Genomic DNA, 21,101 nt, shown 5'->3' with positions numbered 1-21,101 from the left:
TACTCTAAACAATACTTCTCGGCTCGTTTGATTTCCGGTCATTCCGGATGTTGTCACATGCTACTCGTCTGTAAACAATAATGTATTCAAATAAACTGTACCTTCATTTAATATTCAGCATGGTAGTATCTCGACATCTATAGTTGTAGTGTTAAGTCAGTAGGCTTCGGTTTGCACCACTCTATATCATTTCGCTACTAAATTCACCTCTTCAGGAAATCGTATATTAGCCACATGCTAAATGCTAACCGTAGATGAAGGATTTTCAGAATAAAAGCTTAACTGCTTGTGCACAAGAATTTCTGTTTTTTCAGTATAAAAGAGCATTCAAACTGACGGCATGTTTAAACTACATTTCCCCATTAAAACATTGATTTTAATTTCTAACAGTAGCATACCTAAAGCGAAGGAGTGAAGTTCCCAGCTAGCATCGATGAGGTGTACTGTAACGCCGATGTAGTTGTCGTTGTTAACGGACGTCCAATGGTCCCCAGTCAGTGCTACAGACCTCGCCTCTACCATCTTCTCAACTTTCGTAGCTTTCTCTTCTGCGTGCTGGTCGGCATCTTCCGCATTAGCTAAGGGATGCTTTGCGTTTAGGTGGTACTTGAGACTGGATGAACTCCTACAGTAAACTAATTCCGCATTGCACAAGGTGCAAACAACCTTATTTTTGTCGAGGTTTCCATCGGGAAGCTTCTTAAAAATAAATTTCCCCTGAAGCAAACCCGGCGGCTTCATACCTGCTGTATCCATGTTAGCATGTCACGCTTAATGTGGCTGATTTGACCGGGGTCAGATCCATAGACCGTAGAAGAAACACAGGTCAAAGACTCGATCTCGCCCCCTACAGTGCAATTCGGCTAGGTATACATCCGCGCTAAATTATCAAGGTGAAAGTCATCATAGCTTGCGTAGTATAGACCCAGCTCCCAACCCAACTTTGAGAATAGATTAACGGCGATATTTTTTTTTATCGCCGACAAGAGTCTCACGTTAACGCAGCACGTTAACGCCGATAACGGCCCACCACTAATATATATATATATATATATATATATATATATATATATATATATATATATATATATATATATATATATATATATATATATATATATATATATATATATATATATATATATATATATATATATATATATATATATATATATATATATATATATATATATATATATATATATATATATATATATATATATATATATATATATATATATATATATATATATATATATATATATATATATATATATATATATACACATACCCAGTCTTCCTGAAAGAACTTGCGCTGAGCTTCATTTTACATCAATATGCAATTCACCTGTGAAATTAATTGCCAGTGGCCATAAAACAATGCAACAATCCTTCAAGTCAAAACAATGTTAAGTCTGTTGCAGTTGTTAAACTGTTGCACTTTATTAATTCCATACAAACACCAAAACATTTATTGTTTGGTTTGGCAATGGGATTTGCATGGGGTGGGAATCAGGCTGCTTGCCAGGATGGAGGCCAGGACATACCACTGAGAAAAAAATAAAATAAAGGGAGGGTGAAGAAGAATTAGTGAGCATTAATACACATTCAATTGATTTTCATTAGGCTACTTTAAAATGTTTATACTGTTTTAGAAACGTTTGAAGACAAGTGAAGTATTTGGTATTCCACTGTATGGATGCAGCGATTAACTAATGTCACTTTTAACAGTTCAGCTACACTGAGTGTTTTTGTTCTCACTCTCTAAACAACTACATTATAGTACGTTATGGTTCCTTACAGCAACTGTTGCTCATTGAAAAATATGGAAAACGTGTTAATCGTGTTAACAAAGGTAAATAGGCTCAGCAGCTGAAAATGCCAAAATGTTGTGGAAAAATCCTATAAAACCTCTAATTATAAGTACACATTCATCCATCCTTAGTGTAATAATTGTAAAACCCTGACAAAGGTGATGTTTCCTCAGACTATTATCATAGCATCAACATGTAAAATCATTGCATCCCTCGAGCCTTACAGCAGAACATTTCAAGTGAATAATAACTCCTCCAACAGGCACATTGTATTCCAAGATAAGGGATCAAATAGATAACAAACAGTCTATAGATCGTCTTGGGGAAATGATATCATGATGCGTTTGTTACGTTACAATTTGATCTGCCCAATAATAGGGTACTGATATATTACCCTTTGTTGTAGTTTACAGTTTCACCACTTGATTGTCACTGTTGTTGATTTGCACTATCTGTAGATGAATGTCTAATCATAATTCTTTGTCCTAGTTCCTTTACATTTTTGTTGTTGTTTGGTAATTATTAACTAATACTTTAGTAAGTGTGGACTTAACACCAGAGTAGCTAACGTGAACCTGGTGTCTCTGTGGTGGAATCAAATATTGACACAGCTTTAATTAAATAAACTACCTAGTTTCAATTTATCGTTTAGTGTGGACTTTGCACATTTAAAATAACTTGTGTATAGCTGGTGCTACAGACAGCATAACTTTTTGCATTTTTCTTTAACAAATGCCACCTAAGATAATGGCGTGCCAACAATTACCACAAATGTTAACAGCACACATAGATGTAATTGTACAAAAGCCAATTAACATACCAAATGGTGCAGGGCTCCCAGTCATAAAGGTGCTCCGTCCCCCCTGTGGCAGGCAGACAAAGACATTGTACATCTGTATGCTCTTTGAACTTTTTACTTTCACAAGTACTTATGATATATGTATTGTTCAAATAGTTTGCATATATTAAAAAAAATAGTCGTGAAAAAAGAAGTCTGACCGACTAGAGGGATTTACAGGATGTTTACACAAATAGCTTAATATTGTGAATTGGACAACAGCATTCCTTCAAGGTAAGATAAAGTAATTGCTATACAAATTCAGAAATGTATCCAACAGCAAACACTGTCAACCAGCCTGGTTTGGTGGTGGGTGGGTGCTGGGAGCCTGGTGTGGTGGTGGGTGGGTGCTGGGAGCCTGGTTTGGTAGTGGGTGGGTGCTTGGAGCCTGGTGTGGTGGTGTGGTGGGTGGGTGCTTGGAGCCTGGTGTGGTGGTGGATCTGCTGTTTCCTGTGGTTGCTGTCTATGGGTGATGGGTGATGGATCACATGGCACCAAATTTAAGATGCAGCTTCCATCGGGCAGTTGGTTGGGTGGGTCTTGGGGTGGTGTTGGTGTGTCAGGGTTCTCCTCTTGGTCTGGGTTGAGTCTTGTCCAACCTACAAAGGGTTTGTAGTACAAATATGTTTAAAAGCCCACATATTTATTTATTATGTATAATACCATAATGTTGCATTGGTTAGTTATCTGTTCATATATAATATATTTATACATATCCACATCTGTTTATACAAGATTTTCATTCATGCCTCCCCATATTAGTATTTCATTTTACTTTCTGTCTTATCTTATTCTATTTTATAAGTATATATTTGACTTATTCCTGCATGTTAGTTTTGCACCTACGTTGTTGGACTAGTTTCTTCTTGCACTATTTTATTTCTTCCTGTACTGTTTGTATGCTGCATTGTTGGAGGAGCCTGGGAGTTAAGATTGTCATTTCCAAAAACTACGCTGTAGCGGTGCATATGACAATAACACCTTTGAACATTGAATGTTTGAAAACAGGAACATGGAATACACACACATACATTATAAAATATGAAATTAGGCCAATGTGCAAAACATGCAAACAAAGGCAACCCTAATCAAGCTAAACTGTAAAAAAAAAATTGATTGAGTATGATGTCACCCACAGGTATCTGCTTGGCATCAGGGCAGAGGAGCCAGAGAAGCTGAGGGTTGTCCACAGAGCCACTGCTCAGCGCAATTTATTTGAAGAAGAAACAAAAAAATGTTCTGACTGTGTGACTGTGACTCTGATTGTGGTGGAGGATGTCCCAGAACACTTGTCCCCTCTTAATTCCTACATGCAGGGGGTCCTAGCAGTGACAGTGGTCCAACATGCAGCATTATGAGTATCATACAGTAATTAAATGTTTACAGCAATCAAACTGATCGCTTCAATATTTGCAAAAGTCAATGGTATCCCCCACACTGGGTTATCATTGGAAAATGGAAGTTTGATAAGTGAACAAAATGTATTTATTTAAGTTTTGGCCTGCAATATAATTAGGATTCATAGGCTTTATTATATGTACAATGATGCTTATAACATGTATTTCTACAATCTGGCTTCAATTCACCACCTCACCATCTGCATAGACAATTTCCCCTGTCATCATAATCTTCTGTCAATTAAAAGAAATACATAGATTACAACTTTTGCATGGGAAGTGGCATACACCTCTTTCAAGCCCTGTTTTGTGCATACATAACAGTTATAAATGAGACCCCAGCTCTTTAAAATTACTCTCTTTGTTGCTTTGAAATAAACAGGACAAATCAACACCACAAATTGTATAACAGATAGTCAAATATGCATGAGTGACTCGTGCAGATGGTTATTAAATAAATGCAATCTCACCTGCAGCCATCAGCTTGAAAATGGCCTCCACATTGTCGAGGCATGTCTTGGCTAATGGGCTACGCTGGGTATGCATGGGCATCAAAACCTTCATTTTAGATGTCCGTGGCACCCTCTTGGTAGGGGGATACGCCAGCAGCAGCAGGGGCTTCAAGCCAAGGGCATGCAACTTCTCCAGCTGGGAAAATAATTGTTGAGAGGTAGAGAGATCAATTAGATAAATACACAAAACTGTTGTTCACATTTGAATTGATCCTAATATCCTGGCATCATAATAAAAACAATGATTTGTTCATAATGTTTTGTTGGATACATTGGGATTTTTAACTTATGAGACAATTTCTAAACTACCTACACATAATAGTTCATTCTGTTTGAAAATCATTAATCATGAATTATATTCTCATTAATGATACAATTAATACTGTGGATGTGAAGCAATACCAGTTCACTTATAATCCTCTGTCAAAGTAATAAAACTACTTTTCACACTTTTGGTGAATGAGATAATTCTGTAAACTACATACCAGAAGGGCAGCGTCATCAAGAACGTGGGACTTGATTCTGTTTTTACTCATGGATGAAAACCACTGCTTCTGCTGGCTTTGGAATTTGTCCATTTTCTTTTGAGTCTCACATTGTTTGGCTGTGGATGTTCACATAGTGGGCAGATTTTATTTCCACAGTAAATATTTTCTCTACAGTTTGGGCAGGTCTTTTTTTGTGACCCTCCAGCCATTTGTAGGAGTGAAAGAGTGATTAAAAGAGAAAGTGAGAGAGTGATTGAAAGAGAAAGTGAGAGAGAGTGATAGAAAGAGAGACAGTGAGAGAAAGAGTGGCTCTTAAAAGTGCCGTTGGTTTTATATGTGTGTGTGTGTGGATATGTGTGTGTTGGTGATAGTAAGTGTTGTAATGAAGCTGTAAAACAGGAAAAATAAATAGGATTATTTAGAATAACAATAACATCTGTGCAATACTCTATGTAATAATAATTCATCTGTGCATTACTCTATATGCAATAATAATTAATCTGAGCATTACTCTGGCACACATATGCATTTATACTGTGCATATCAGTGTTTCCCCTACCATTCTCTTGGAGGGGGGCTGCGCCCCGACAACGGAGCCCCGCGCTCCCCCTGAAATTCAAGGTGTTGAAAAAAACTTTTTTATAAAAAATGTTTTATATATATATATATATATATATATATATATATATATATATATATATATATATATATATATATATACATATATATATATATACACACACACATATACATATAGCACCAAATTGCAACTAATCTATATCTACTGTCACTTTTCACATTGAACATGTGTTCTTTTATTAAATAAATTAAATGCTTTCATTTTAAGTTGTGAGTTTAGTGTTTTTGACTCTAAGAAACACTGATGCATTAATCAATAACAATAATCAACAGCTCCCAGTGCATGACATTAAGGATTTTGGGAAATGGCCCTGTGGGCCATCTAAGCTAATTTACAGATGGCCCTGAGCCCAATAGAGATTGCCCTGAAAAATGTGCACGGACGAAATGGCACGAACGGTTTGGGGGGCCTCGCCGCCTCCCCCTAGAAAAGAAAAGATTTTTGCAGGTCTTAGATGCTGTCTGGTGCATTCTCTAGACTGAATTATAAGATGAACCACCACAATATTATATTGTACAATTTCAAGTTTGTTTGTTCTTGTTTGTGTTTGTTCTCTTGCATGGCCTGCATAGCTTTAAGAAATACTTAAGTTGTTTGTCAAGACACTTTCCATCTGATGAAGGCAAATGCCTTCCCAGATGTAAAAAAGTAGAAAACATTAAATTCAGTTGTAACTGCCAAAATAAACATTATTTACACTATTATGGCCCTGTTAAAAATGTTTGTAATGTTATCTACTGTAAGTTGGTCGAAAGAGTTCCCGTTATCCGGCAAATCTAAATCTCTTTGGTCAAAATCATTTCCCTTTAGCGCAATACCGCTTCAGTTGCGCCACTTATGTGACAGACAAGAATAGTCAATTCTAATGTCTAACACTTAATTGGGAGAAAGAGATGTCCTGTATGGGTTGATTGTGCGTTGATCTGTTGGTGCCTCGGGGTTCCGGTGGGCATGTAAACAAATGCATAATGCTGCGCTATACTTTGTGGCCTCACCCAGTCGCATAGCGACACTTATTGTTTAGGTGTCTTTTAATAAGCAGGTAGTCATATCATTAGATAGAACTAGCTGGATCTGATCGATATGGACATAAACGCGAGTGAAGTCTAATCTGACGGGAGAGAGAGATCGAGTCGACACGCAGCGCTGCATGATCACATGCAGCGGTGAGCGGACAAAACACACACTTCAGGTAGAATACCCGATCGGGCAACCAGCAGGTGAGGCTTCATTGCCCGAGCTAAATACTAGATGGCCCCGGGCCATCGGGCAGTCCTTAATGTTGAGCCCTGGCTCCTCTCTCCCCTCAGCCAGCACCCCTGGTGCAAACTGTACGCTTGCACTCAGATATATTGCTGCTTACAGATTTCCTGTGTTCCAGCTTAAAACTTCTCCTCGCACTCAGGCTGTTTCTGTGCGCTCCTGAAATGTCTGCTCTCAGATTTCTTCAGTGCGCGCTCTGATCTTTTGTGCAACAACCCTGTCAAAATCCCTCAACCAATAGGAGGCCAGGTGTCTTTGCGGGTGCGTTCGCTTTACTTATTAGAGCGTCCCGTAAGGGCGGTTACTCTTTGGTTTATGAACTACCACCCTCCACGGCTTTATAACATAACATGTACTTCACTTCCTTAATTTACAACTTTTGGGGGGGGGGGGGGGGGGGGGAAGCACAGTTAGTATATATATACCAGCACCTTACATAATAGCTACGTTCAGTGGCGGACTGGGACTAAAAATCAGCCCGGGAATAAAATAGTCCCTCCGTTGCCTTCTGCACAAAACATAGTGCGAGGTGGTTGCTATGCAACAACAATAACAGCTAGCGAACATATTAGACAGACAGCATTGTCTTCGTTTAGGTGCTTTTTTTTCTGGAGATAGGCCCTTCTCAATCCACTCCTCCATAATAAGGCCACCCCGGAGGTCGAAGTTAACCTTAAATGTTTCCATCTTAAGCTTTAACAGTTGTACGGTTGTAGCTTTTTTCAGAAGCGGAGGGATACTGACTTGTGAAAAGTAACTACAATTATACTCGGGATATGCTGATTATATCATGGCTAAGAAACATCAGATTGCTTTATTTGACTTGTCAGTTTTATAAATATACAGGGTATATGCAGGAATCCTGAAGTCAAATTTAATACCTTTTAAGACCTTTTTTAGACCCTTTCCATACATTTTAAGACCTCATTGCTGTTACAATAGTTGTTATATGTTTCCACACGGACCCGGTTGAGGGGAACACACACCGGAGCAGGCATGCGGATGAAGCCAGGGTGTAAATGTTATGCTACGTTCTATGTAAAAGTTTAATAAAGTGTAAGCAGCTAAAAGTGCTTCAACCGTCCATTCTTGTAATATGAGGGGCAAGAATGAAACATGGTGGCAGCGGAAATTGGAAACTTGGAAGTAAGAGAGCAGTACAAAAGAAGATAAAGAAAACAAACTTTTGCTGTGCAGCTAACCAGCTAGCCTGTAGCTAATAACAAGCAGTGGGCTGGGGAAGACGATCGTCGGTCGGCCATGGAAGGTTTGAAACCCCCATCAACATTGTGTTTGGTCTCTGGCAATCTTGCAAAGTCATGGAAATCATGGAAAGAGGAGTTTACACTTTACTTGGAGCTTTCTTTGCCAGAGGCAGATTAAACAATGAACGTGAAATTGTTCTACTACCTGATTGGAGAGACTGGTAGAGAACTTTGTGAAACTCTGATGAGTGATGTGACTACAGCGAGGAGGACAGTGAAGAACATCATTGAAAAATTCGATGGACATTGCAACCCCAAGGTAAATTAAACAGTGGAGAGATATCGGTTTTTCGTGAGAAATCAGGGACAGGATGAAAACATTGATACATATGTCACTGATCTAAGAATGTTAGCCAGCACATGCAACTTTGGACAAATAAGAGACTCACTCATTCGTGATAGAATAGTATGTGGCATTATGGATTCAGGACTGAGAGAGAGATTGCTCAGGGAGGACAACCTGACATTGGACAACTGCCTACAGTTGTGCAGGGCTACAGAACTGTCACGTGAAAATAGTAGGACCCTTGCAAGACATACAGTGGAGGAGGTGCACATGATGAAACAGACAGCATGGCAGGATAAGAACACAAACACAGTTTCATGCAAATTCTGTGGGATTACACATGAGAGGGACAAGAACAAGTGTCCAGCCTTTGGAAAGCGCTGCAAAAAATGTGGTAAAGAAAATCATTTTGCTGTCAAATGTAAAACCACACAGGATAAAGACAAGAGAGGAAGACAAGTACACCAAGTGACTAAACAGGACAGTGAGGAATATGAGGACATCTTGAGTGTCACCACTGCAGAGATACTGACAGTGACTGGTAAAGAGGCCGGGGAGGACAAAGCCAAGAACAGCCAGCTTTTCGCAGAGATGCTAATCGGCAAGGAGCTGGTGAAGTTTCAGATAGACTGTGGAGCTAGCTGTAATGTCATCCCTGTGAATCTATTGAGCCCTGAAACTCAGCTGGAGAGCACTAAGACAGTGCTGGTAATGTACAACAAGACCAGGCTGCATCCACTAGGCAAATGCAAAGTGAAGGTGAGAAACCCAAGGAACCAAAAACAGTACCGCCTGGAGTTTGAAATATGTGGGAATGGACAGAAATGCACGAAGAAGCATTCAGCAGGCTCAAGGACAATATAGCCAAAACACCAGTACTGAAGTACTATGACCCACAAGAGGAACTGACATTGCAGTGTGATGCTTCAGAAACGGGGCTGGGAGCAGCACTGACTCAAAAAGGGAAACCTGTAGCATTCAGGAGCAGAGCACTGACACCAACCAAAAGGGGCTATGCCCAAATAGAAAAAGAATGTTTAGCTATTGTCTATGGCATGGAAAAGTTCCATCAATACACGTATGGCCGGAAAGTGACAGTACAGAGTGACCATAAGCCGTTGGAGAACATTGTCAAGAAGCCACTGTTAAGTGCACCAAAGAGACTCCAACGTATGTTGCTCAGACTTCAGAGATATGATTTTGATGTGATTTATGTCCCAGGTCGTGACATGTTACTTGCAGATACATTGAGTAGAGCATACTTACCAGAGAGCTCATCTGCAGGAACAGTGGAAGTTGAGATTGAGACGGTCAATATGGTGGCCTACTTGCCTATCTCTGAAGAGAGACTGAGCACAATCCGCTCTGCTACACAAGGAGACAAAACGCTACAGACACTTAGCAACACCATTCAGAAGGGATGGCCTAAACATAAGAAAGACACACCGATAGATATTATGCACTACTACTCATTCCAGGAGGAACTGAGTATACAGGATGACATCATCTTCAGAGGGGAGAGAGCTGTCATCCCATATTCACAACAAAGGGACATCACCCGCCGGATCCACTCCTCTCACCTGGGTGTGGAGGCATGCCTCAGGCGTGCCAGAGAATGTGTCTACTGGCCGGGAATGAATGAACAGATAAAAACGTTCATAGGGAAATGTGACATTTGCAGATCAGTTGACACGAAACAACAAAAAGAGACACTACATCCACATGAGGTACCAGGCAGACCATGGGCCAAGGTTGGTACAGATTTGTTTACCTTTAACGATAAGAACTACCTCATTACAGTGGACTACTATTCCAACTTTTGGGAAGTTGACTACCTACCAGATACAAAGTCAAGTACTGTGATTAGGAAGCTGAAAGCTCACTTTTCCCGTAAGGGGATTCCGCTTATTCTCTTTTCGGACAATGGGCCCCAGTATTCGTCCCAAGAGTTCCAGCGTTTCAGTCGGCTGTGGGAGTTCGAGCAAAAAACGTCGTCTCCTGGATATCCACAGAGCAACGGGAAGGCCGAGTCCGCTGTGAAAACTGCAAAACGACTGATGCTGAAAGCTAAGGCGGCGGGACAGGACCCGTACCTGGCTATGTTGGATCACCGCAACACACCTACTCAAGGACTGACTACAAGCCCGGCTCAGGGACTGCTTAGCAGGAGGACCAGAACTCTACTACCTGCTCGGGACAGTCTCCTACAACCCGAGGTGAAACAGACAACACGAGAGCGGATTGACAGGCAGGAGAAGCAAGCCACATACTACAACAGGACAGCTAAAGACATGGACATGCTCAAACAGGGAGACCGGGTTAGAGTTCAGCCTTACGAACCACACACGATCTGGAGGACGGCTACTGTGGTGGAGGCTGTTGACCACAGGTCCTACACGGTGCAGCTGGAGAATGGAGGTGTTCTAAGGAGGAATCGACGTCACCTGAGACGGGACCAGGGCACAGTACCGAGTGTGACAGCCCGTACGGTGACTGTTGACACTCACACGACTCCAGAAATTGTTACAACCCCTGACAGAGTCATGTATGACACACAACAGACTGTGACTACCAGAGCTGGCCGACCAGTTGTTAGGCAACAGTACTTGCAGGACTATGCACACTGATATGGGGTCACTGATGTTATGTGACTCAAGGACTTTGGGGGGGATTTAAAAGAAAAAATGTTGAGTGAAAATTGTATTTGGAAATTTGTATTTAAGGAAAAAAATTAATAAGTGATTTTGTACCTACATTTAAAAAGAAAAAGAAAAAGGATGTTACAATAGTTGTTATATGTTTCCACACGGACCCGGTTGAGTGGAACACACACCGGAGCAGGCATGCGGATGAAGCCAGGGTGTAAATGTTATGCTACGTTCTATGTAAAAGTTTAATAAAGTGTAAGCAGCTAAGAGTGCTTCAACCATCCATTCTTGTAATATGAGGGCAAGAATGAAACAATCGCAACTTTGAGTTCTAACCGTTACATTGGCAACACATTTTACCTCACATTTACTATATTGATTGTAAGATAGCAAAACTAAACAGAGTGCAGACAGACTACTGAAGCCTCCTCTCCACATGAACTTCAACCTCTCTGTGAAGGTCAGGTTTAATGCGTATGCTGCTTTGTTGCTTCTGTAGACTCTGTGCTCTTTCATTCCAGTAAAACTCCTCAGAAACCATTAGAAACCAGTATTTGACCAATAACAAAACAATTGACAAACTTTGAACTATGAAATATGTTAACTTTGGTGAGCTTCAGCGGGGTAATGCCATATAGGAGCTCCCTCTCAAATACCCAGGGTTAAATTGGGCTGGGGCTGTCCGGGGCTAAGCCCTGGCACATAGGATGATGCTCTGACGTCATCACCGTCACAGATTTGTCATATGTTTACAAAAAAGGATATATATGTTATGACTTTTCTCGTTCTTAATATAGACTATATTTAGGGTCGATATTTGTTGACTTTACTTTAAAATAGCAGATATCTGTGACCGGATATAGTTTGGCTTAGACCCCGGCCCACGAGGACGCATACGGAAAACGCATACGCAAGCCCAAAAAAGGATTCCGTTCACACGCATTCGATTCATTAACGTGTCCGTTCACACTAGACCGCTGGAAATGCTGGAAACGATGTAGTACATATGCCAGGCCTGTAAGTGGCGCTGCTGTTGCCCGAAATACAACAAAAGCAGTGAAGAAGACCCTGGAGCATGGTTGCCATGGTTGCCCTTCTGTTTATTCTCCGCGGTGGACGGCGTGTTCTCCTGCTGTTTATCTCTCAGGTAGTCCACCAGCAAATGAAAAACACCGACCTCACCGCCTCTTCCAAGGAACGAGGGGACAGTGCGGCAGAGTTTCCGAAAAAAAAATGTTCCGCCGGTCAACAAGTCCGTTAAAGTTTAAATCTTCCGTACAAAATTAGAAAAGTGCCGGTCAGAGGTCTTCTTTGTTATTTATTGAGCTTTCAAACAAATTGATAACGACTCTGGTCTCTGTATAATAATATAATAATATTTAATAAATGGTGACTGCCTCTCTTTTCCTCCCCCTCTTCTGACAGCCCAGCAGCAGCAGGAGACGCGGGGAGAGGGAGGCGGGCTATTTCATCGTTATCAGAAAATGATCATATAGGGCACACACGGAGCCGTTGGACCCGCAGAGCATTGCGTATGCCGGTCTACCCACCTTGGGACCCGTTACCGTAGTCGTTTAGTTCCCCCCCCCCCCCCCACAGAGCGGAGCAAGGCAACGAAACTTAAAATAATAATAAGCATTTTACGGCGCGCTATGCATGGGGCCGCCTTGGGGGGTTTCCCGACATGTCGTTTCAGTAAATTAAAGGGTGTTTCATGTTGACGTTGCTGTGGACCTTCTTAATACCTTGGAAAATGCCGTTTAATACTATTTAATAGCCTTAATTTTCGCTAAATTGATTTATCAACTTTTAATACTTTTTAAGACCCCGCGGACACCCTGATATATACTAACTGTGCTTACCCCCCCCCCCCCCCCCCAAAAAAATGTTTGTAAATTAAACAAGTGAAGTACATAAAGCCGTGGAGGGCGGTAGTTTATAAACCATAAGTAAAGCGAACGCACCATAAGTAAATCGAACGCACCCGCAAGGACACCAGGCCTCCTATTGGTTGAGGGATTTTGACAGGGTGGTTGCACAAAAGATCCGAGCGCGCACAGAAGAAATCTGAGAGCAGACATTTCACGAGCGCACAGTAACAGCCTGAGTGCGAGGAGAAGGTTTTAAGCTGGAACACAGGAAATCTGTAAGCAGCAATATATCTGAGTGCAAGCGTACAGTTTGAGCAGAAGCAGAGCAGATCTAAGCGCAAGCAGGCACTATTTGAGTGCGAGGACAGTGTTTGAGGGAAATAAATACATATTCTGAACGTGAAATCAATAAAGTAGGCTCTCAAATGTAAAGACCACGCTCTTGAATAAAGATAGGGAATAACCCCCATACTCCTTATGGGTATTGAAATATTTGAAAAGCTGGAGCGGCGTTCCGGTGCTCTCTGTCAGCACTCTAGTCTACACTCCTTTCAGAAGAGACATAACCACGTGAAGACACGTTACGCTAGTGTTGTGTTCAAGGAACCTGTCATTGGCCAGGAAAAAAAGGCACTCACTTGAGTAATTATGTTGCGGTCTAGAAGTTGTCCGTCAGTTGGACGGACTCCAAACCCCCCCCCCCCCCTCTCCACGAATTACACAAAAGTCACCCAAATCAGCGTTAAAAAAGCGGTAGGCGCCGAAAAGCGACTAATTTGCATCACTGAGCCCCGCTCCCTCTCTCACTCTCGCTCGCCCAACCACTAGCTGGTTTACCGTTAGCAAGCTAGCCCTGTTGGGGCAGAATCTCTGCTCCGCGCCGTTCCTATATGAGCGGGTTCTCAAAAGAAGGACAAATTCAAAGCATGATGTCCTGATGTCCTCCATGGTCCTAGCCGGTGATTTCCTCGCCGCACACTGGCTCCAGTAGTACCAGATGTCCCCCTTTGCTCCTCGGCGGACGGCATGAGACGTCCTCTGGGTCACTCTGTAGAGGCCGGAGAACCTGGGGTTGAGCCACCTAGACCTAATGACCTTCAGCCAGACGAACTCCGCTGTGTCGGCCTCCTGCTCCTTGGGTCCCCCTTTTGGCGTCAGGAACCTGTGTGGAGAAATCTGATACCCACCCCTCTAGTCTACGCTCAGGGCTTCTGGGCCCTCAGGTGTTTGACCCACCACTGGTAGGCCGCTTGGAGCCTGTTGGTGGGGTATCTTAAAACAACAGCTGTCTGTGAACAGGTTTTCTAAATTAGTTGCAGACCTCCTATCTGCCAGTGCAGCTTCAGAATCCTAACACTTGGCCTGTGTCAACAAAATAAACCCCAACATCTTCAGGTGAACTAAATAACATATCTCAATAGCTCTGAATTTCTGACAAGCATCTGTGTTATTATAAATGAAATCCTTGAGATCCTATTTAAAATCTAAATATAATATGAACTGCTAATGTCTCTGGTAAAGAAACACACTAATGTTATGGATTAAAAACAACTAAAAATGTTGATACTAAAGAAGTGAATGATTTCCTGGTGAGACTGCTTCTACCTGTCACTGCTTAGATATTATCAAGCTGAAAAAATGAATACAGAAATCCAACATACTGTCATCAAATATCTTTCTATTATGAATTTAAATTAAATGTACATCCCCATAATGATTTAAACAGTCTATGGCTTTTACTTCTTTACCAGGCTAGTTACAAGATGTGTCTAAATTAAATTATATCTCAATACATTACTATGTTTTAACTTAGCTGTAATATGTTCTTTCTACATTTCAAACCTCAGTTACTTTAATACCTGTTGAAATATTACAAAATTGTTTCATCATCACAGTTCACCTTCTCATTCTCATTCTGGAATTACCTCTCTCAGTAGCCCCTTGGCCACTGATTCTGCATCTGTGTTACCTGTTATAACTCAATCAATATTAGAAACATGTCAACATTTTTTAGGAAACCTCTCGTTTCCCTTGGAGCTCCAGAATAATGTGTTAGTCTAAAAACATGCTTGGTTAGTTATTGTTTTAGAATCATGCAGTTACACTGATCACATGCCAGCATTCCATTCACACTCACACTGTCAGGTTTTAAAGTCAAGTTCGGTCAGCCCCAGAGTCAGTCATTGATAGTGCTTTTCTCAAGTCACACTGTCAGTCAGGGTCAAAGGTCATTTGGTCTCAGTCTTTTCGGCCATGTCGTGCTCTGCAGAGACTTTAATATTCTAATAGCTGGAGTTGTACTAGTGACATCATTGTGTTGATGTCAACCAATGCAACAAAGTTTTTCTCGTGTTCGCAGCACCATTTTCTTCAGATGTTTAACAAACAAATGATCAATACACTTTATTAATATACCACCCCTAGGAAACACAATACCTGACAAATGTTCATGCAAGGCATTCTTAAGTGAACCTGCAGAAAACGGCCTTTTGAATTAATTTTCCAAATTAATCAATAATAATAATAATCCATTTTATCAATTTGTTTACCCTTAGAAGTGAACATACCTCATAATGTTACATCAGGATGTTAAACTAAGCTTTGGCCAAATCAATCATTATTACTGTTTCAGATCTAACTGGAGGTTGAACAAACAAAACCTTTTTTTTGTTTACATCATGCAAACCACTAACATATTTTCCAATTTCAGCATCAGCCTTGTTACTCTAAAATTACGTCTTAAATAGGAATATTAGAAATGAAACAAATATTTAATCTTCAGAAATGTTCTTAACAAATGGAGAGTAATGCCATCTCTCTATCTAGTGAATAGCCAACATATTTAAAAAATGTCAGATATACAAAAATAAGCCTAAATACTCTTTTACTATCAAAGTCTAAAAAAACTGACAAAACAAAACTGGACCTGTGTTCTTATGTGTTCTTCAAAATACATTAGTAAATACCTTGTGAAGTATTCGCAATATAACTAATCCTCTCTAGGATATGAAATCCATTCATCTTTAACCAGATACTATTTCCCTATTTATTTTTAGTTCATGATAATAATGGTATAACGTCCACACGTTTACCCATAGCTAGTCACTATGTCAAGATTATCATGTGTGACATAATAATCAGATGTCTTGTTTGCCAAACAAGGATATTAAACTTTAATCTTTTCAGTATTCCAGACCATCATTAAACAATCAGCCTCCCTTCCTAAACACTAAGCATATCGTTCTACACCACCTTCCGGTAAACTCTTGCACAGTTATGCTGTAAAATCATTGCATGATTTCTTCAGAGTCTGAACAGACTGAGACCAGCCTGTCTCAAGATCTTGTCATATTGAGAACAGTCAATGATTCATTGTCCTCTTCAGCTGTAGTCAGTGGCAGGGCCCCCAAAAAGCTAGAACCGGCCCTGGTCAGTGGGCTCCAAGGAAACTCTCTCTGGCATTGGGATGTCCTAAGGGGGAAGGGACCTCTAGATCAATGTGGTACAATCAGCAGACACACGTTGCCCTCTGTACAGCAGAAATCCCCAAAAACTGCAGTACCTCTTCACACCACTGTTGCCTTGACAACGAGGCACAAGCAAACTGTCAATACCTCCTCAGAGATGCGTTCTTTGCACAGTTCTTCTGTTTCTGTAATGAGCAACTTTTCACCAACACACTGATTCAGAGTACAACCCAAAGGTGGCGCACAACTATCCAATGCTGCTGTAATCACAACAAATCAGCTACTGAGAAAAACTCAATGTAAATCTCTCCCTCAGCGGGTTACAAAATAAAACAGCTGAGTGTCTATATGGTCAGGAATACTGAAACATGTGAATGTTAAACCCATTAATGGTAACAGTCTTCCTATTCTTCATTACTTCAGTTCTAAGTTAATAGGAAAAACAAAGACACCTTTCTTAACCACTATAGATTCATCTTTTATCTACTTGGTTATTCTATTCTTTTTCAAATTGTTTATCTAAGTTGTGTGTTACAAGCATGGTTAGATTTGTAACAGAATACACAACCAACTGTATTCAGCGCTATATATTTAAAACAAGTAATCTGACTACAGTTAATGAATATATTTTGGAACACTTAAAGGAATTATTACAAAATGTAATCTTCATTATTACTAAAGCTGAAACCTAAATAAATCATCACGGAACATTTTTCTGTCCTTATTACTTAATTGTTTCAATAAAAACTAAAAAGCATTGTGAAAACTCCCATTTTTGAGAACATCTCAACACTTTTATTCCATCTAAGCACGAATGTTTATGACAAACTCGTCCTATTAATCCCAAATGGTCTTTAATGGTATCTATTGTGAACTTTTCTTAATATTAATTGTAAATGCAACGTATGTTCTCTTTAGAACAAAGATAGGATAGTTGCAGCTGAAACTGGTTAATAGCAATTTTCTGTTAACCTAGATAAGCCTGTTGTTCTTATATCTAGTAAATATATTCTTATTTTATGTTACTCATAAAACAATATGACATTATCCAGAATATTAGTAACTCTATATAACCTGTACTCTCTCTATACTTCTTCAAACCATCTGACTTTTCTCTCTCTCTTCCTCTCTGCGCCCTGCAGCTGCCGGCCCAAGCTTCTCTCATCAAAACCTCTTTTGTTCTCCAACTGTGTGAGATGGCTTTTAGCCTCGTGCAGCACCTCTGTCATGCTTAAACATTAACAGATTCCCTCTGACTGACAAACTTACAAAAACCTTCTTTCTACTTTCTACTCCTTCTTCATAAACTTAAAAACACCATTGTGGTGGATCGTTTACGTTTTCAGTTTCCTATCTACTTTAAACAACCATCAACTGAGAGTAACTGTATATGATAACAACTCCTAAATAACCTTACAATATATATTTCTTCCAATGAGTTCGTTATTTCATGTCTAACAAATTCTCCTCTTTCTATGTCTTTATACTAGGTGGAAAAATCCACCTATCATATTTAATTTGAATAAAACCTTACCCTTAATGTACTTCATATACTCAGTAAATCTCTTTTTACTTTCCCCTAAGGTTACTGTATGTAATATAATTTTCCTTGAAGTATAATTAAGTACAATCCTTAGTTAATGACAAATACCATGAAATTCACAACGCAATGCAACGGTATCAATCAGTTCTCAAAGACTATGTTTAAATAGCAGCAAATCATTGTTTCTTATTTATTTCAATATATCTACCACTTCAAATCACACCTTGATCTGTTAATTTTCAATGTATTTCCTTCCAACTTCAGATCACTCGAGATAAAAGCAAGCAGACACACTTGTTCTGCTTGAACCCACTGTTCTCGTAAGCTCTTAACTCACGCTCCTCTCGTTCAAATTCTCCCTTCATTACGACTTCGTATCTATTCATCTGACTTACTGTCTTTGTTACCAGTAAATATTCACAGAAAAAAATCCCCGTACAGTCTATTCAGCTTTTATTGTCCGATGTTTATTCCAACAAGTTTAGCAAGCCTCTCAGCGCGCTTCAACACCGTCTTTCAACGATGTGACGCTGACATGGAATAGTAACCCAGGCTTACAGAACTCTTTATCGTGACGTTTGGCTTTATAGATTCAACCCCAACACAACAAAGGATATAGTGAGGCCCGGTCACTTCAGAATGACTTTCTGAAGTTTGCGTTACTCTCCTTTGGATCACTTATAACATAAATAACTCATCTCCAGCTCCGTCGAGCTTTGGATTTGTTATTTTGAGTCAGTCCTATATGGAGAATCAATACTACCATTTAACTACTCCAGACAGTATAACTGTGGGGACTCTGTACCTCCACTTTTTAAGCCAGGGACTTCAATACCCTTCCGGCTGCAGGAACTCAATATCCTTCTTTACAACTAAAACATGTATTTGTATTTCCACCGCAACAACTATGACACCGGAATATGTCTCTGACAACTCTAAAATGTAGTTTAGCCAATTACAGACCTTCGATAGAAACAGGCTCGTCTGCTCACCTTTCAATTGTAGGATCCTCGTTTTAGTTGTCAGAGATTATTCTAGGCCTCTTCTCCGGACCATTTGTCCGCTGGCTGCTGATTTTCCTCTAAAAAACCCTACTCATGACGTCACCACGTCATGACGTCATCACGTCGGGGAAACACCATTTGTTGGGGCAGAATCTCTGCTCCGCGCCGTTCCTATATGAACGGGTTCTCAAAAGAAGGAAAAATTCAAAGCATCCAGGATAAGGGTTAAACAATAATCTGCTTTAATGGCAAAATCATACAAATACTTCACCTAATCACGAAGCACTCTGCAGAGTACTCCGGGCTCAGGTTCTACCACCGTGTGAGACACGTCTCAGGAATGGCAAGTCAAAAAAAAGAGCGCCGATCTTCAAAATGATCACAACATTTATACACAGAGTTCACTTCTGAGCGAGCTAGACAGTGAGTTGGCAGTGTTCCATTGGTCGGTTTCCCTTCTGGGCAGGATCCCAGGTAGTAAGTCAGTTTGTTGATTCCATCTGTTGCTTCACAGTGTGTGTGTGTGTGTGTGTGTGTGTGTGTGTGTGTGTGTGTGTGTGTGTGTGTGTGTGTGTGTGTGTGTGTGTGTGTGTGTTTCTGTCCCTCTGCCCTCAGGCAGATCCCCCAATCAATGATGTGGAGTCATGACAGAGGACTCTTTGACAGGACACATACTCATTCCCCCTAAACATCTTCAACACACACAAACATCCTATCATGTATCTTTAACAGAAGTTAATTGTTCTTATCGCTTAATGGCTTCCCTGAACTTCCCTTCACACCGAAGTCAGCTTACTAGGAATGAATACATTTTATTGATAAGCTCAAAAGGACCTTTATCTCATTTACTGCTGGGTGACCCAAGTCTCAAGGCCTCTTTTGGGGTCTGTTGGAGATAAATCATTAATTCTACAAGACTTTAACTGCCTTATATCTGAAAATGTATCTGGGAATTCCCCTGTTAATTGCAAGGACTATTGATAATTAACAGAGACCCTAGGGGCCTCTTCTTGGCATCTGCTAGGCAGAAGTCACTCAATGCAGAAATCACAAGTTTAACACATTCTATATAAGGTGACATTAAAATGAATAGCCTATACCAGATTGAACTTTCCTGCCATAACACGTTACTTTAATCCTTCAAATAATTCAAATAATACTTCAGCCCTCACACTGTAACATTAGTGGTGCCTAAAATAACTGCCATCACACAGTCTGTTCTTTATCTGCAAGCTTCTGTCTTCACCCGCCACATGCAGCTCAGTTGCCACCGGTTAATAGCTGGTCCAGCTCACTGACAGTCAAAAACATATCCCTAAACCTGACCAACAGCCATCTTCGCCCCACTTTCACGATATTAAATAAAAATTTCACAACACACAAGTCTGAACCACTTGGGTATTCACTTCAGTCAAAACGTACTTATTTCAATCAGTCATTTCTAATTCAATTTAAAACTGTTTGGTTGCTACTGTGATGTATTCCTGCTGGCTATCATTAAGTTAGTTAGCTAGCTTTCCAGCTAGCCAACCTTAGTTGCCATATGCTAAAATATTGCAGATATTTCTGCGAGTTACAACGCTCTCAATTTCACATTCCAACCGCATGTTTATAAACCAACTTAAAATGTTGCATAGGAAAAACATACTCACTCATATTCATTTCGATTTCACTCAGGTCTCTGCCATTGCTTCTTCAGCGTCTCCTGTCCTTCCTCAACGCAAAAAAGCCCGCGTCACAATGATATCCCTGATGCGAGCCTGTGCGCATGAGCCACAGTCCCCGTGCAATTTACCAACACACTCTCACTCCATAATTGTCCAGGAGCGACATTTGGTAAGGGTCCCGTGGGGTGCAGTTGTGACGCTCCTAGGCTCCTTCAGCTTCATAAAGGTCTTCAAATAGCTTTCAACTGATTGCAATGTATTCCCATCTGCGGCGGGATTTGACGCTCATGGAAGCACAGCATTCGTGTGTGTCGGCTGCCCTTAAAGGGCAATGTGAGCGTCCATTCCCATTGGATAACGGAGAATTGTACACCCGGAAGTAAGTATTCCCCTTACTG

The 21,101-nt window shown here is 40.5% G+C and overlaps 2 protein-coding genes across 6 annotated transcripts in view; both read right to left on the bottom strand.

Annotated features, from left to right (window-relative positions):
- LOC307018746 (uncharacterized protein) overlaps positions 1 to 21,101 on the bottom strand; it is a 155,886-nt gene that overhangs the window by 9,760 nt on the left and 125,025 nt on the right. The gene's annotated exons all lie outside the window — the stretch shown is intronic.
- On the bottom strand, positions 1,395 to 21,033 carry LOC307017833 (uncharacterized protein). 5 transcript variants are annotated; one of them, XM_079647671.1, is made up of 6 exons: positions 20,689 to 21,033; positions 5,047 to 5,165; positions 4,520 to 4,697; positions 2,951 to 3,251; positions 2,635 to 2,677; positions 1,395 to 1,549 (listed from the first exon to the last, which is right to left on the bottom strand). In XM_079647671.1, the coding sequence occupies exons 1-5, from the start codon at positions 20,696 to 20,698 to the stop codon at positions 2,656 to 2,658; spliced, it is 630 nt and encodes a 209-aa protein (XP_079503797.1). In that variant the 5' UTR covers positions 20,699 to 21,033; the 3' UTR covers positions 1,395 to 1,549; positions 2,635 to 2,655. The 5 variants fall into 5 exon arrangements, 1 of the variants encoding a protein (XP_079503797.1); XR_013802271.1 differs by having other exon boundaries at positions 2,635 to 3,251; positions 20,689 to 21,029; XR_013802273.1 differs by lacking the exon at positions 20,689 to 21,033 and adding an exon at positions 5,609 to 5,745 and having other exon boundaries at positions 2,635 to 3,251; positions 5,047 to 5,437.

The sequence above is a fragment of the Notothenia rossii genome (assembly GCF_949606895.1).
Source record: "Notothenia rossii genome assembly, chromosome: 9".
NCBI lineage: Eukaryota > Metazoa > Chordata > Actinopteri > Perciformes > Nototheniidae > Notothenia > Notothenia rossii.
The sequence above is the reverse complement of the archived record's forward strand: the minus strand, read 5'-3'. Positions and strand labels throughout refer to the sequence as shown.